Below are 16,230 nucleotides of genomic sequence, written 5' to 3'. Positions count from 1 at the left end.
TCATTCCCCCCCCCCCTTCCCTTTTGGTTTGTAAGCATATACGTATAGAATATAGTTGTGTGGCTTTATCATATATATATATTAAAATTTGTTTCAGCTATCCGAATAGACCGAAGTGTGAATTTCTTCCTTTCCCTATTAAATCCCTTCCTATCAGGACAGAGGGATTCCGTTAAGGTAAATAGAGGTATATCAGTCCCTCGACCCGTAACAACAGAAGACTTATTTCTTTTCCCTCTAATTAGTACTCTTCAGGTAAGAGTTATTATTTGTACTTTACCTGTGTAAGTTGTTCTGGTGAAGGTGAAATCTCTGTTTCTTTTCTTGTTACACCAAAACTGCCTTTCAGACTCGTATCCTTTACTTGTTGTTGCAGTAATGGTATGAGATACCTTAGCGTAAGTAAAACACCCAGAATTAAAAGAGTAGGATGATCATCTTCTACGGGAACCAACAAGCCTGGGGGAAGAAAAGAAGCAGCCAAATCACTTACTTGACAGTAAGTTAGTTAGACAATAGTAGACAGTAGTTAGTAGCAATACAAATGTTCTTTCATGTAGTCCATATAATAGCTTCTTCTAAAAAAACCAAAACTCAGCAGCAACTTAAATTATTTTTAAATGTAGAAACATTAAATAATGCATATTCTGAAATATTCCTGACAATGATCTAAGCAACGTGGGAGAATGATCAGAGTACTTTGTCTCACATTTCCTGTTCCCCACCTCTTTTCACTCAAAAACATAAAAGTTTTTTGTAATACCCAATGTTTTTTCCAAATGATCTAAATTCTCTTGGTCCCCTTATCTACCTCCTCTCTCGACTTGGCAGTTTAATTAAGGCCAAACTAATTCCTGTTCACACAGACACGCTACTATCCTAAATGAATTAAATTTACACTGTTGCCTCCTCCATCACATGTTGGAAACCTTATTCCGTATATCTACCTGTTAATCACAGAGTCAAGTCCAAAACATATTAAGAACAAATATAAGTTACGTAAGAAAACACAACCTTCTAATTCAGGGGAGGAAAAAAAAAAAAAATCAGAATCAATTCATGGAGTTCCTATCAGTGCTCCTGTCTGAACTCAGTACCATTGCCAGAACATTACAAAACATCACCTTTAAGGCAGGAAAGAACAATGCATGCACACCATTTTCAAGGCACACAGAGCAATGAAAATCACTACATGGCATTTGAATTTCTCACACGTTCTTAAAGGAAGAAAGACTAATACAAAAATGCTTTATGCATCCTCTGGTCTTCCTTACTCCTCCTTTTGTAATATTGTCTATAGAGTAAAGAACCCTTCTTCAGTAACAAAACTGAGATAAAAATTTCCACTACAGTCCAGACAAGAGTCTCATCAGGAGTTGTAAAACACCCCAAAGACCATGCAAATTCTCCAGCTGAAGCAACATGGAAGCAACATCTCACACAAAGTTAAATTTTTTAATTTAAAGGCACATAATTTCTGGTCCATTATGTTTTCAACAGAAAAACTACATGGCAGTACTTCTAAAAAAAAAAAAAAAACCAAACCAAAAAAACCCAACAAAAAAATGTTATAGGATTTGTGTTCATGACCCACAGAAGAGCAGCCATGTCCTGGCTGGATTCCCAGGCCAAAAGAGTGGTGGTGAACGAAGTTCAATCCAGTTGGCAGTCAGTCACAAATGGTGTTCCCCAGGGCTCAATATTTGGGCCAGTTCTGCTTACTATCTTTATCAATGATCTGGATGAGGGGATTGAGTGCACCCTCAGCAAGTTTGCACATGACACCAAGTCAGGCAGGTGCGCTGATCTGCCTGAAGGTCAGAAGTATCTACAGAGGGATCTGGACAGGCTGGATCAATGGGCCAAGGCCAATGGGATGAAGTTCAGTAAGGCCAAGTACCAGCTACTGCACTTGGGCCACCACAACCCCCTGCAACGCTACAGGCTTGTGGAGGAGTGGCTGGAAAGATGCACAGCAGGAAAGGACCTGGGGGTGCTGCTCGACAGCCGATTGAATATGATCCAGCAGTGTGCCCAGGTGGGCAAGGAGGCCAACAGCATCCTGGCTTATATCAGCACTAGTGTGGCCAGCAGGAGGAGGGAAGTGACTGTCACCCTGCACTCCACACTGGTAGGCTGCCCCTCAAATACTGTACCCAGTTTTGGGCCCTGACTGCAAGAAGGACACTGAGGTGCTGGAGCGTATCCGGAGAAGGGCAACAGGGCTGGCAAAGGGTCTAGAGCACAAGTCCTCTGAGGAGCAGCTGAGGGAACTGGGGCTGTTTAGTCTGGAGAAAAAGGGGTCTCAGGGGAGACCTTATTGCTCTCTACAACTACTACAACCTCCTTTCAGGTAAGGTTGAGGTCAGTCTCATCTCCCATGTAACAAGTGATAGGACAAGAGGAAATGACCTCAAGCTGTACCAGGGAGATTTAGGTTAGATATTAGTAAAAATTTTTTTAGAGAGGGTGGTCAAGCATTGCAATAGGCTGCCCAGGGAAGTGGAGTCCCCATCCGTGGAAGAGTTCAGAGGACGTGTAGATGTGGCAATGAGAGACATGGTTTAGGGATTCTGGCAATACAGGGTGAACAGTTGGACTTGATAATCTTAAAGGTCTCTTCCAACCAAAATGATTCTGTGATCCTCCACCTCAAAACTGCTGCACTAACAAAGCTGCTGAAAAACGCAGGTTTTCAGACTGAGCAAGTTCTTCCAGAAACCTTAGACCTCATTTTCCAACAGGCATCTTGCTTCCCTAGTTCTGACTGTTTCCTTTCAACACTACTGAATTAGCACTGAAGCATACAGAGATAGACAGAAGTGTCTTACATGACAAAAACATTTTATGTTACTTATACCGAAAGCAAATTTAATTCATTTTCCCCTGAATCTTACCTAGAAGTACATTCAATAACCAGGCATAAAAATACTGCGTTCTTCGTGAGTGTTGACAGATGCTTACTGCCGATGCTGCCGCTGTTCGACGGATAGTAGGGGAACTGGATTTAAGGTTAGCTATGAAAGCCTTCAATAAAACCTAAAGGAGAAGATATCTTACTTAACTTTTTATGAGAAAGAAAAGGAGACAGAAGCAAATTAAGAAGTCAGCAAATGCATTTTCCATTTTATTTGAAGTATTACTTAATATACATCAAGCAAGCACAACTTTCGCTTTAACTCAGACACACAGCTCTAACACTTCCTGTAACCTAGGATAATGCTGATAGATTACTGTGCTTTACACAACTGGGAGCACTAATATGTTATTAAAAATACCTTAATCTCATTGTCGTTTGCAAAATTGCCAAATGCCGCCATGATTTTTGGTATTGCCGCAGCTAGCGTCTCTTGTACGGATTCTTCGGGTCTCTTACTTATTCGTGTTAGACAAGGCAAAAGGTTCACTAAGTACGGCCTAAGTATGGCAAAGGAGAAAAACTAACTTGAGAACAGATCGACTGTACCCATCTAATAATTTTTAATTCACACTCAAATTCTGTGGTATTACTAAATCTTAAAAAATGTAGCTGTTAGCTACACTGAATGCAGAATGGCTTCTGAGTTCAATGTGCAAACATTAAGAATACACTTAAAAAACCCCAAGTTATTTTCTTCACAAGTTTTCCCCTCCCTTTCCCCAGAGTCACATACAGCACAGAACTACAATTCCACTAAAACAAAACCAGCTAATCAAATACAGCTACTTCAGAGAGAACAATGTTGTTTTGTTAACATCTGTATTTTATTAAGTGTTCTTTGGAAATTTCATTACTAAGATGTGTTTACCTGCACTTTTGAGGCCTAACTAGATGGGCAAGCTCAGCAAATCTCCAGAGTGCAGCACGTAGACTTCTGGAAGCACCATTCTAGACAGAGTATATAATTGTTACATTTCATCAAGCAAAACCATTTCCTAAAAAAAACCCCTATCATATATCATAGCATACAGTTCCTAATATTTTATTAAACTGATAAAAATAAGCTAAAAATATGTTTAAAATACCACAGAGAAAGGCATCAACCAACAAAGAAACACTGATGATATGAGCCTGAAAAAAAATCACTGCAATGCTTGCAGGGATAAATGCAGCATAAAATTGACAGCAGTGGAGATACGCAAATAACTTTCACTTCCTGAGCGTGCTAAAGAAGAAAATCCACATACTGTTCTCTATCACTTCATAATGGCCTGCATACTGAAGTTTAGTATCTACTGTATTTACACCTTCAGTTGTACACCTGACTTGAGCCAGAATGCCTTTAGACCTGTTGTCTAAAGGATATAGAAAAGCTCCTCAGTAAAGTTGGAAATACAGAAAACTATGAAGTCAACAGATGTCTAGAAGAAATTGTGTACCGAATGTAGTCCTAACCTAACCACAATCAAGTCTTGCTGAAGACAGAGCTGAGATATTTACAAACTGTCATTTCTTCTTGTTTTCTTTAGCTAGTATATCAAGGATTTATACTCTTGTTAGTATGACAAGTTAAAAAAAAAAAAACAACTTGCATCTGAACTACAAAATGTGTATTTTTCAGGTTCAGAGCCAAACAACAGATTCTGGCATGGCTCCCAAAGTGATCCAACTAATGCACAAACAAAATCCAGTCTGCTGGTGCTTCTGTTACGCCTGCTACCTCTCTCTCTTGCCTCTGCCATGAGTTTGAGAGGAACTACACAAGAAGCACATGTCACCTGAACATCAAAATATTTTCTCCTGTTATGACATGCAGAAGCTTCACAGCAATTTTTGTTCATGTTAGCTGGTTTTTGCTAATTAGCTAGATGTTCATTTCTGTACCCTCAAAAATTTTGCATGACATTAAGGTACAACAATGCAGTAAGATATTCATACATAGCCTACAAGTAGTCCACATCTGACAGGAGAAAAGCTAACTACATAGGTTTTGTAATTGCTAGCATTCCCAAAGAAATATAACAAAAAGCAATAGCATTACCGTCTGACAAATAACATCTATATCTTCTCTCTATACAAGCTACATAGTTGCTATACGTTTATAGATGCAAGAGACATGGTTTCAGTGATACTGTCCTGAACACAGCATTTTTCTTCTGTAGGCATACACTTCAACAGCTATTAATTATGTCCACAGGAAGAATTTTATTAAGTTGTGACTTTTGGTGCAGAGTGATGTTTCAGTATTTTTACCTATGCTTCTTATCGAGGCTGTAAGTTCACATCACACATTCACAGAGTCGCTGAAACTTGTATCAGGTCATTTCAGGTCTTGATCAAATGTTTTGTCCAAGTTATGTCAAAATAAAAATATCACTGTCCTCCACCTACTTTTCACCACCGTTTTGCTTGAAGTTAATCAGCTCAGAGGAGCAAACATCATGAGTATGCCTCATTCGTTCGGATGCAGAGTCACTAAGGTTAACTCAGACTGCTGTTCACACCAAATGCTCACACATTTTCTGCCAAATAGGCTTTCAGGAGTGGTTAAATCTAAACAATGGGGCCAACTGCAAGGAACTGGGTAGAACAATACATTAAGAAGTCAGAAATCCTTCCAAAGTGAAGCTTTGACCTTGACCTTAAAAGACATACACTAATTATTTACACTCACGCCACATTCCAATACACTAAAACACTTACTAAACACTGTATTTCAAAAGGACATGGAAGGTAGAAACTCACCTTTTTAATCTCTTTATACAGTTCTAATTGTAACCTAGGAAGATTCGAATCCATCAAAGCCTGCAATAAAATGCATTGAGAACACACTGTATCAGAGGGGAGGCACTTCACAGGAACAATGTTACACTTGCAATAAAACAGTTTTCAAAAAGGCACACAACTACCTAACTGCTCCTGTACTTGATGTACAGTCAGGAAAGTGCTAGATACTGAAGAAAGACACCTTTATCTTCTACACAAAACAGAAATGTGGACAAATTCCACAAACTCTAACCATTATTTGCTGTTAATATGGACTGCTTTACCCGTTCTACCTAAAAAAGGCCATATGGGATCAGACTACAAGCAGAGCCAACCTAACGTGCTTTCTGGCAAATGCCAAGAACAGATAGTCATTAATAGAATATTAAAACACAAAAATAGGATTCACAAGTAGCGAGAGGTACTCCCTGCTATACATTGCCACTGTCAAGTAGCCTCCTACCATTTCTCAAACTGATGCTGTATTTGTACCATTACCTTTAACAGCCCATGAGAAACCTTTCCTTCAGGAATAAGCCCAATTTCTGCATCCATTTATTACCACAAGGTGTTCTGGACACCAGAAGCATCACATCCCAGGATCTAATCAAGCACACCGTGACAGAGCATACGCTGTAGTTTGAACCTGCCGTCTGGCTAAGAAGTAGGGTACATGAAATGAAAGTGAGCACTGAGAAGTAGTAATTTGCTGTTCACCTCAACTCAGTCATTCTCCCTCCATCTTTAAAACAGCAGAGAAGGAAAAAGTTCCTCTATGTATCTTTTCCTATAAAATATTTCGTACACACACGATTAGCCTCTGTCTTCTATTTTTTCCTAGCCATATTACTATTTACGAACATTCCCATCACCACTTCCTCAGATGAGAGCTTCATACAATGTGTAAGTGTCCACATTGTGGATTTATACAGTGCTATAACGTTTAGTATTTCACGCTTTATTTCTTGCCCAATAATTTAATAATGTCTAAATTTCTATCTGCCTTCTTCACCACCAACCATTAAACTCATATCTTCACAGGATTATTCATGATGATTACAAAATCTTACATGGTTCATGCTGATGTAGAGGCCACAACTGCTTAAGTGTGGTGAGTGTAGAGCCCATCGCTCCTCCAGAGCCTAAAATCGTATGCCCCAAAATTTCATTCCCCCAACTATACCAGTCATTATAATAAAATGGCATTATCTTCCCTAGAAAAATCTTACCTAGCTTTTATCTTTATACTGTCATAAGAACCCCAGCTGTTAACTGCAGGTGCCCCGATGACAGTAGGTAGGATTTAATACCAATTCCTTCACAAAACTTAGTTTTTGTGGTAAGTTCACTGACCTTGTATATAAGGCTATCAAGCAATACAGAAAGTCACCAGCTGCTATTTGGCTTCAAGGGTAAGATGTCCTTACACCACACTCAACTGGAGCAACTCTTTTTACTAGGATATACCTATATTTTTAGCAGGCTAGAATCTGAAGTCATCCCAATAAGAAAAAAATACAATGTAGTCTACTGTAAAGTATCACAAAAAATCAATCCCAATTACTGAGACCAGCTGTACTCCAATCTGTGTGAGCAGTCCCACCAGTATCATCAGCACAGAGAATACTACAATATCATACACCATCTTCAGTAATACCTTACCCACAGAAATCTGGTAACTCCTATATTGGTATTTTTTTTTTAAATAAAGGTATCACCAAAGCTATTGAGACTTTGAGCCATTTATGCTGTCTGTAAGGCTGTGAAAGAAAAGTGTAGTGATACTTAAAGATGACCTACAGAGTGTTTATCTAAACATTACTTGCTGTTTCAGTTTACAGCTGAACATTGACTAACAGGCAGGCTTAGGGACCCGACACCTCTGTCCCACTCATCACAAGCATCACTGCCACTTGCACAATGAAAAATAAAACTGCACACCTTTTTGAATCTGCATTTATACACAAGAGAGCATCTGCCTAAATACCACGTTCCTTCTACACAGCATAATACACAGAAACAGAATATAAACTATGACCAGCTTCGATAGCAATCCGATACATCCATGTGGTTGGAATACCGCAACTACCCCCATTTCATAGTTGTGACCTACTGGCAAGCTTAATGACTGATAGAAGAGTCTATCATTTAAAAATGCTTTAACATTTGAAACAAAACAAACTACCATAAAAAGATTTGAAAAAAAAAATTCAAGTTTTTCAAGTTTCCTTGAAACATGCCAGCAAGCACTAATATTAAACAGGTAAGTGAATTAAGGAGGTCAATTTTATAGCAAGCCTACAGAAGAGTTTAGTGGAAAGAATAAAATAATTTTGCATTCTTCAAAACTGTTTCGAAGCACCTTCTAAAGCAAATTAAGTTACATAATGGTCCATGCATTTTACAGAGTGCTTAGCTCCTGCAAATGGAAAAACATTTAAACCCAAATAAACAGGGCAAAGTGCTACAGGGCAAAACTATAAAAGCAAAAGATATTTGCACTTCCTCGTTCCCTATCATTACAGGATACATTACACAGTCAGTATGTTTTCTCCATACAACTTCCAGCCACAAGCTCAACCCCCAAAATTTAATTAATCCAGGTATAAAACAAACAGAACTTAACTGAGAGAAATCCCTACAGAAATAGGGATGTTTTGCTTGCTTGCTTCTACAAGCCCCTTCACGCTACAGAAAATTATTTGCATATTTCTAAAGCACTTAAACTTTGCATCAACTAGATTAATTATGCAGGCAGATTACATTGACTCAAATGTCAAGTATTTCAGGGGAAAAAAAAAAGAAAAAAGAAAGAGCAGGTGAAGGTAAACCTGTCCTGGAAGCAGCAGCTCCCTGCAATTACTCAAAAGGTGAATTTTAAGATACTTTAAATCAAGATTTAGACCTTGTCTGACCTTGTATGAATGCCCTCCTGCTGTTCTCCAGTAAGCCCTTCATTCTAGACACAGTAGCATAATGAACAATCTCCAGAACACCATATTTACGCTAATTATTGCCTAGAAGCAACTTCTCCAAGACTCACCAAATCACACTACCTGAATGACAGCACACCAACAGTCTGGAATGAAGTGACACTACATCTTTCAGTCAACTTTTTAATATTTTTACCTTTCCCCATCTTAAGGGTCTTTATATTTACAGGACAGTAATAGACCATTCATCCCCACACACGAAGATGATTTTAGAAAAGCCCACATGCTTGTTTTGCTTAACTTGAAGAGAACAAAGTTAATGAATGACAGAAGAAAAGAATAGATTAGAACAATGACCAACAGAAGACAAGTTAAATATTTTGATTTGGGCACAAAAAGCTCTCCTAAGAGCACATACAGGACTTAGTAAAGAAGCTTAGTAACCTCTTACATTATGAGATACTATTAACAATAAGAAAAGTAACTAAACGAATATCAGTGTGAATTCATACAGGACACTGCATCAAGAAGAGGTAAAATCTGGTAGTACAGTATATAAAAGTTCTCACTTTAATAACTTTATTAAGGCATTCATCAGCAACCATCCGGACATCAGATTCTGCATCCTCACTGCAGAGGAGAAAGAGTTCCATAGCAATTCCCAGCAGTTTCTGAAATTCTGGAGAATTTCTAAATAAACAAATGTTAAAAAATTATAATGCACATTATGAAAAGCAAACACAAATGCTATTTCTGAGGGGGTTTCACAATCCAACTGCACATGTATTAAACACAGTTTTACATGAGAATACATTCAGTGGATTAAAGTACTTCATTAGGAGTTGGGAGATCATTTCCCTACTCTTTCCTACATAATCTGGGCAGGTATTTGACCTCTGTGCCCCAGTTTTTCTATCTGAGGTAGAAGTATAATGACTATTCTATCTATGCTTAAACAAAATTACTTCTTAGATTTTTGAGTCAGTAAAAAAAAAAAAAATGAAGAAAAATTGAGACATTTCAGTTTTAAACAGAAGTTGAGCATTTTAAATTAGCCATTACCAGGAAGCCTCCAAATAACTAACAGTCTAAAGCAGTTGTTCATATTAATATAATAAAAGACATTGTCTTACCTTAAAGACTGAGCAACTATGTTTTCACATATTGTTAGGCAATGATTCACTCGATCTTTCTTCGTAGTTGAAAGTTCTTTCTTTCTAAAAAGAACACAATGATAACGTGTCTGAGATAAGACTTCAATAGCAAGCAATGACCATTTAAGCAGTCTTGCTAGAGTAGTGTCTAACGATTATACAAAAAAAGATGCACTCTTCTAGTCAGTATATAACCAGCTGTATGCTAACTACCTGTAGGGCCAGGACTTCATAAACTAACTGCTACTAAGAGCAAGAAGGCATACAAGCAAAGAGAAGGATACAAACTCAGAAAAAGAATGAACCATTTAACAGGGAATATCATATTAATTCCATAACTTTCACCTAGAAAATATTTGGGAAACAAAACCAAAGAAGAGTAAAGGGAAAGGGAGGAAAAAGTGGAGCAAACCCAGTACAAAGCTGAAATAAAGAAACTCATTGAAATAAAAAAAGGCTGAGGAAAGTAAGCCATGCGAACAAGTCTCACAGACCTAAAAATACCACTTTTAAAAGGACCTTCCTCACACATAATATCACCTTGGACTTTTTTTCTCTGGCAAGATCTGGAAACTTGAGAGTTCTATTAAATTCACCACTCTGTATCTGAACTGGAAAGGATGCTGAGACACTCCTATCACACGCCACGTGCCATGGTTTTGTAATTATAGAAACAGCACAGCTCTACACACAGTCTCTCTCTACACCTCTCAAGAATAATGTCCTTGTAGTAACACTTGGAATAATGCAGGAATGGCCAAGCTTTGTCAAGTTGCAGAATATTACTGTAAAATGAAGAGAATAAAATTCACAGAATCAAAGAATGCGTATCTACAAGCAGTGCAGAGCACAATATGAAAAGCTTCTAGTCTGTAAAATTTGTTCAGCATTCACTTCATCACGATATAAGCTCCTACAACCCTTTACGGCTGAGCCTCAAACAAAGCTCCTTCCCTGCTCCATCCCCAACAAAGGAACAGGAAAAAAAAAGGAACTGAAGGAGATTCACAACTATTACTGTGAAATTTTATTTCATTGTATACAGTGTCTCCTACTTTTAACTTTTACTGACACAGAATCATGTTACTTTTAAATAATTAACCAGTAGCAACACTGGAACTTTGCACACCCAAGGGTACCTCTCCTGGGTCTGTTTCACAACAAGAAGTTACCCACTCCTTCACTCACATTCAAGAGAAACTTCCCTTTTGTTTTCCAAATGAAAATTGTTCAACTGTATTTTTAGCATTAAATTCTCTGTCTTCAAAAAGAATAGCAAAATTGTTTCTGAACTATAAGTTGGGAAACAATGCAAACAGCCTTGAGTTACATTAACATAGTTCACACAACATTAAGGACCAATAGCATATAGCCAATAAGCACACTCAAGTAAGCTCACTCAAAACACATTGTTAGACAAAAATTTTGAAGGATTAAGCTGTAATATTTAAGAGCTTTAGCTCAAATAACAGTAGTTTTGGGAAAAAGATATTTTTGCAAGTATCCCTGTCCTCCTTCTTCCATCAATGGGTGGAAGTGGGGTTAAAAAGTGTTTATTCCCAAGACTTCAGTTTTTCTCCTAAGGATCCTCTCATCTCACTGCAGAAATACTTTCCCTTTTTAAAAGTTTAAGGAGCAGTTCTGGACAAACTGAATTTTTTTTTATTATAATTTTACAGTATTTTGTTTAGGTAAGCTTCAGCACTCCTCAAAGAGTGTCTCTTCTTTGGCATGTGCTCTTAAGCTACTGGCAGAATACATGTAGCCAGTCTGAATCTGATGAAGATACACCATGTCCTTTCATCCTGAAGAAGCACCACAGAATCAAGAAAAAGTACCACAGAGTTTTTAACAGTACCTTCAGATTACCTCTAACAAATCAGCAAATACTTCCTAAAACGCCCCACTGATTTTGCAACTTAAGCACTGTTGATATGAACAGGCATCAACGAAACCGCACCAATCATTTTAACTTCTATAATAATTATACCTAGCATTGCCCACATCTCTTATGAGCACCATTTTCAGTACACATTCAACCCAAGAGCAAAACAGGCACATCTGAACTTGCCCATAAGCTCACTACTTCCGATATAAAACACATTAAAGATATTGCTGAATGAGACTGCTTTCAGAACAAAGTTCTTTATTATCTACACCTGATATAAACCCGAGCAAGGCAGGCAGTAATATTCAGACTACCCAGTCTAGTACAGACCAACCTCTTCAGATTTCTGTAAACAGAGAGTTCACCTAACAATCTACCACATCACTGAAATCAGTAACTTTAAAAATTACAAAAAGAGGCAAAACTTCAAAGTGAAAACTTCGAAGGAATGCAGATAGGTAACAAGTAACCATTTAAACTGAAACAGCAGAAACTAGAGGTGTAGACTAACTATCAGTTACTATCCAAAGGGAAAGAAGAACAGAAATCCAGACAAATTTGCTGTACTGAATCTTTCATCTGCCATTTGGTTATTCAACTTCCAAAAAATCAGCTTTCGAAGAAATGAAAGCCAAGGTGGAAGACAAGCATTTAATGTACACTGTGTGCTAGCACACAGTTTCTGTGCCTACAGACGGAGAAGGATAACAAAATATGTGGAGATAAAACACATGATTTTTTATTTTAAGAAAAAGGGCTCTCTTCAGAAGGAGTATGAAAGTCCTCGTGCAAACTGCTGATGAGCACATCCGGGGGATGAAAACAGCATCATGCGTTTCTTAGAAGAGAGTTGAAGTAGCAAGTCCCAAGTGTAAGGTCATTTCAGTTTGACGAATAACAGAAGGCAGGAGATATTGGAAGTAGTAGGTAGCTACAGGAAAGCTTCATCTCACATGCAGAGGAGTTTAATCTTCTTGGCTAGAGATTGCCTGTAGAACTATGCAGGAGATGAATAAAAAAATATAAGAAACCCAGCAAGCCCAGGTAATTTTGCAGTCCTAGTCCTGATGGGCTGGCTACAAAGAGATGCAGCTCACTGTAGCCAACTATTTGGCCTTAGAATTAAGGATATGTGAAAACAGTACAGAAGCTCTAAAGCTGAACCAGCATTAAGAGCCAACCCAAATGACTTCACATTAATCTTGAGAAAAGTGAAAAATCAAACAAGTAAAATTAAAAAAATTCTATTAGTAACAAACAGAAATGTGTGTGGATCAGGAAATAAACTAAATGAGCCAGACTTCAAACGATATGCAGCAACACAGACAATGATGTATAGTCAAAATTAACATGAACAAGTTTTCAACACACCCTAGAAATGGTAATTCAAAAAAAAAAAAAACCCAAACTATCTAGGAACCACCATGGACAAGCAGAGCAATAGGTATTATCCATGCAGTTCATATGGTCTTCCATTAAGCAAAAAAAATCACAATACCTCTGCATACAGCACTAATGGAACAAATCTATGGCCACAGTTTCAGTTAAGCACAAAAAAAAATGCAGAAAAAAATCCTGACTATAGAGAAATGTGTATTTTTGCTGTAAAGGTAACGGGCAGAATCAAATGTAAGAAAAAAAAATCAAATGAGGACACAATCAAAACCAATTACAATAATTTACTATTAGAACAATTGACAAGAGAAAAGGTGGATTAATCAAATCAAAGCTAAACACTTTTCTAGAAGAAACATTAGCAAGTCATTCTCTCAGCTTGCCATTAAGAGGTAAAAATGAATAAAATGTAAAATACAGGATATTGTGTGATGGCCCAACTGCTTTATAGTTTCACTGAGTAAACTATGGATTTTTGCATCATATTAACCAAATTTTAAGTCAGTGGGAGTGTTGTAATCCAAAACAACACACTCAACTGCAACCAAAATGTAAGGGCCTGAAAAAGCTAAAAATAGATATAGAAGAAAGTGTAGCACAAGTGTGCTAAAGCAATATGGTGACAGAGAGCTCAACCTAAGTTTTCATACAAGAAAACCATAGCAAGAGATAAGAGAGGGGGCCAGAAACTGATGTCTGACTAATACATAATAAAAGCATAACCCATGATTATTGCAGATTGAAGTCTCTCAAAACAGAAAAAGCTCTTACATTCAATTAATATTTAAATAAAAAGCGAAGCTAGGATATCAGTTTTATCAAAAGTTCATGAGTCATTGTCTTACAACAAAGTGACGAAAAACTTCAACACGTGTTGTGCAAACAATTAAGTTTTCTCTGCCCTAGTCTCTGTGTCTTAAAACGTTTCACAGCGGGAGACAAGACGGTCCTTAATAGCACTCATTCATTAACCAGAACAGTCATTTTCTACCAAAAATATTTAAAAGGCCATTTTTGCCTATTGAACAGGAAATAATTTTTATTATTATTATTTTTAATCATGCAGAGATAACATTGTGTCTTTGTAAACTACAGTAGCTCATTTAGAGGAAAAAAAAGTGTAGAGGTGGGTAGTTAGTTTCACTGTAGCAAAAGTCCAACAAAAAATGAGATTATAACTTGAGGAACGACAGTTTCTCGCTTGACTAATTTTAGCAACAGGACAACTTTGATCTAATGGACAATGTCAAATAGATACCTAATGAAAAAATTAAAGGGCAAACCAGCAGCACTTATGCTATGACATTGACCAATTAATTTATTTTTTCATTACTGACAGGTAAGCGCGCATCCTTTCACAGCAGTAAACACAGAGAATGATAGGAAGTTACTGCACAGAACCACAAAATATTTAAGCACTATTTGTTCAGAACCATAATGCAGATGAACACTTCTCCCCAAACACGAGGAAAACAGCAGCAATTTTCCTTTCCAGTCCATTACAAACAAGAAAAAAAAATGCAGCTAGTATTGTGAATCACATTCAAGAAGTCACCTGGTATTCCACCAGAAGTTTGAGAAACTTGTACAAAAACTGCCACAGTATCATTTCATAGGTTTTTATGAGGCTTAGTGTTGTTACTGAATTTGTAAAGCTCCTGGGGGCATGCAGTACCATCAGCTTTCTGAAAACATACAGCCTATTTTTAAACACAAAGCAAAGTCAACGAGGGCAACTACAACCCTGAATTTTTAATGTGCTGAGTAGACTATGCCTACATTCAGACCTCCAAACCAAGCATAACATCCCTCAACAAGCATCACAAATAATTTTCAGGTCTCTCTTGAAATGCTGCGATGTATCTCATCAGTATCTTTCCAGACAGATCTTTTCAACTACATAAAGGAAAGATTAGAAATAGATGGCCATCTGTTCTCCATGTCACACAAAGTTCTAGCACAAAAAAAAAAAAAAAAAAACAAACACGCACATCACAGAGCACTTAGCCCTGAAGGCCAGTAAGGCATCTAAAAACAATCAGCTCATGAAGTAGGTGAGTTTTTTTTCATCTATTATGTCCCAAAAATGTGAAAATGCATTGAGATTGTTTGAGACAACACTCTCCAAATAGTATCAACCATCATAATCCAGTTGGCATCCATATCAGAATGTACTGTGGGAGCCAGTGGCCAAGCGCCCGCTCTACTGCTCCGCATCCTCTGCCAAAACGCTATGAAACTGCCAATTTAGAAACTACCTGCTCCTCAATCCTTTTGCTTCTCCCATCTCCCCTGTAGCTGAAGAAAAAGCAATAGTGTGACTCATGGATTTATCCCACAAAAATCTCAGTGTCTTTTCACCTGCTCAATGAAAGCTATTTTTAGAGGATGCAAAAGTAAGGGGCAGCACTACGGTAGTGAACAGCTCCTTGCCCGTGTCCTCCAGTAACACCCGGGTACCGCATGGACGTGTAATGCATTTGCCACTAACGTTTAAGAAAGCAAAAGGGTATCAGGAATATTTAAACTAACTCCTCTTAGTGCTCTGCACAGCGACTCTCAGCACAGACTTTAAAGGAAGCTTGTAATAAACAGACATGCACATCAACTCTCCACCGATGATCAGAGCTCAGACTTCATGAGGTTTAATGCTTATACTTGGGGTTCTTTTACCTTTTTTTTTCCCAACAGCGTATTAGCTGAAAATAAGGTTTTTCTTTCTAGAACCAGCCTGTGAAACGCATAAAGCATTCTTGCGCCTCCCGTTCATCACCCATACTTGCATTTTCAAATGGGCTTGCCCACAAAGTTACTCCTAGCTTAAACTTAAACAGAGAGCAGGCGGCACTCCCAGACACGTCCACAGGCGCAGCCTCCTGCCAAGGACAGGGAAGCACCCCGGGACTAACTCCTCCGGCGACTGCCAGATGCCTCTCAGGCTGTCAGCAGCTCCGGAGCGGCAGCGGCTTGGCGGGGCGGCCTCGCCCCGGAGCAGGGGAGGGCAACGCTGCCAAAGCGTTCCGGGAGCCCTCCCAGCCACCGAGTGCGGGACACTCACGGTCTCTGGAGCGGCTCCTCGGGGATGGCAGCTGGACCCTGCTGCTGCTGGAAGGAGCGCAACGACTCGAAGGCCTTCATCAACTTCTCCATAGTGGCCATGTCCGCTCCGCCCGC

At 38.4% G+C, this 16,230-nt stretch overlaps 1 protein-coding gene across 1 annotated transcript in view; it reads right to left on the bottom strand.

Annotated features, from left to right (window-relative positions):
- Positions 1–16,215, bottom strand: part of HTT (huntingtin) — a 78,550-nt gene extending 62,335 nt beyond the window's left edge. Inside the window, 8 exon segments of the mRNA XM_010133191.1 lie at positions 281–459; positions 2,898–3,039; positions 3,279–3,417; positions 3,789–3,868; positions 5,666–5,725; positions 9,189–9,309; positions 9,753–9,836; positions 16,115–16,215. Coding sequence (XP_010131493.1) covers positions 281–459; positions 2,898–3,039; positions 3,279–3,417; positions 3,789–3,868; positions 5,666–5,725; positions 9,189–9,309; positions 9,753–9,836; positions 16,115–16,215 — 906 coding nt within the window.
- Positions 16,216–16,230: the final 15 nt, after the last annotated feature.

This window comes from Buceros rhinoceros, unplaced genomic scaffold (genome assembly GCF_000710305.1).
Source record: "Buceros rhinoceros silvestris isolate BGI_N320 unplaced genomic scaffold, ASM71030v1 scaffold503, whole genome shotgun sequence".
In the NCBI taxonomy this organism is placed as follows: domain Eukaryota; kingdom Metazoa; phylum Chordata; class Aves; order Bucerotiformes; family Bucerotidae; genus Buceros; species Buceros rhinoceros.
The sequence above is the reverse complement of the archived record's forward strand: the minus strand, read 5'-3'. Positions and strand labels throughout refer to the sequence as shown.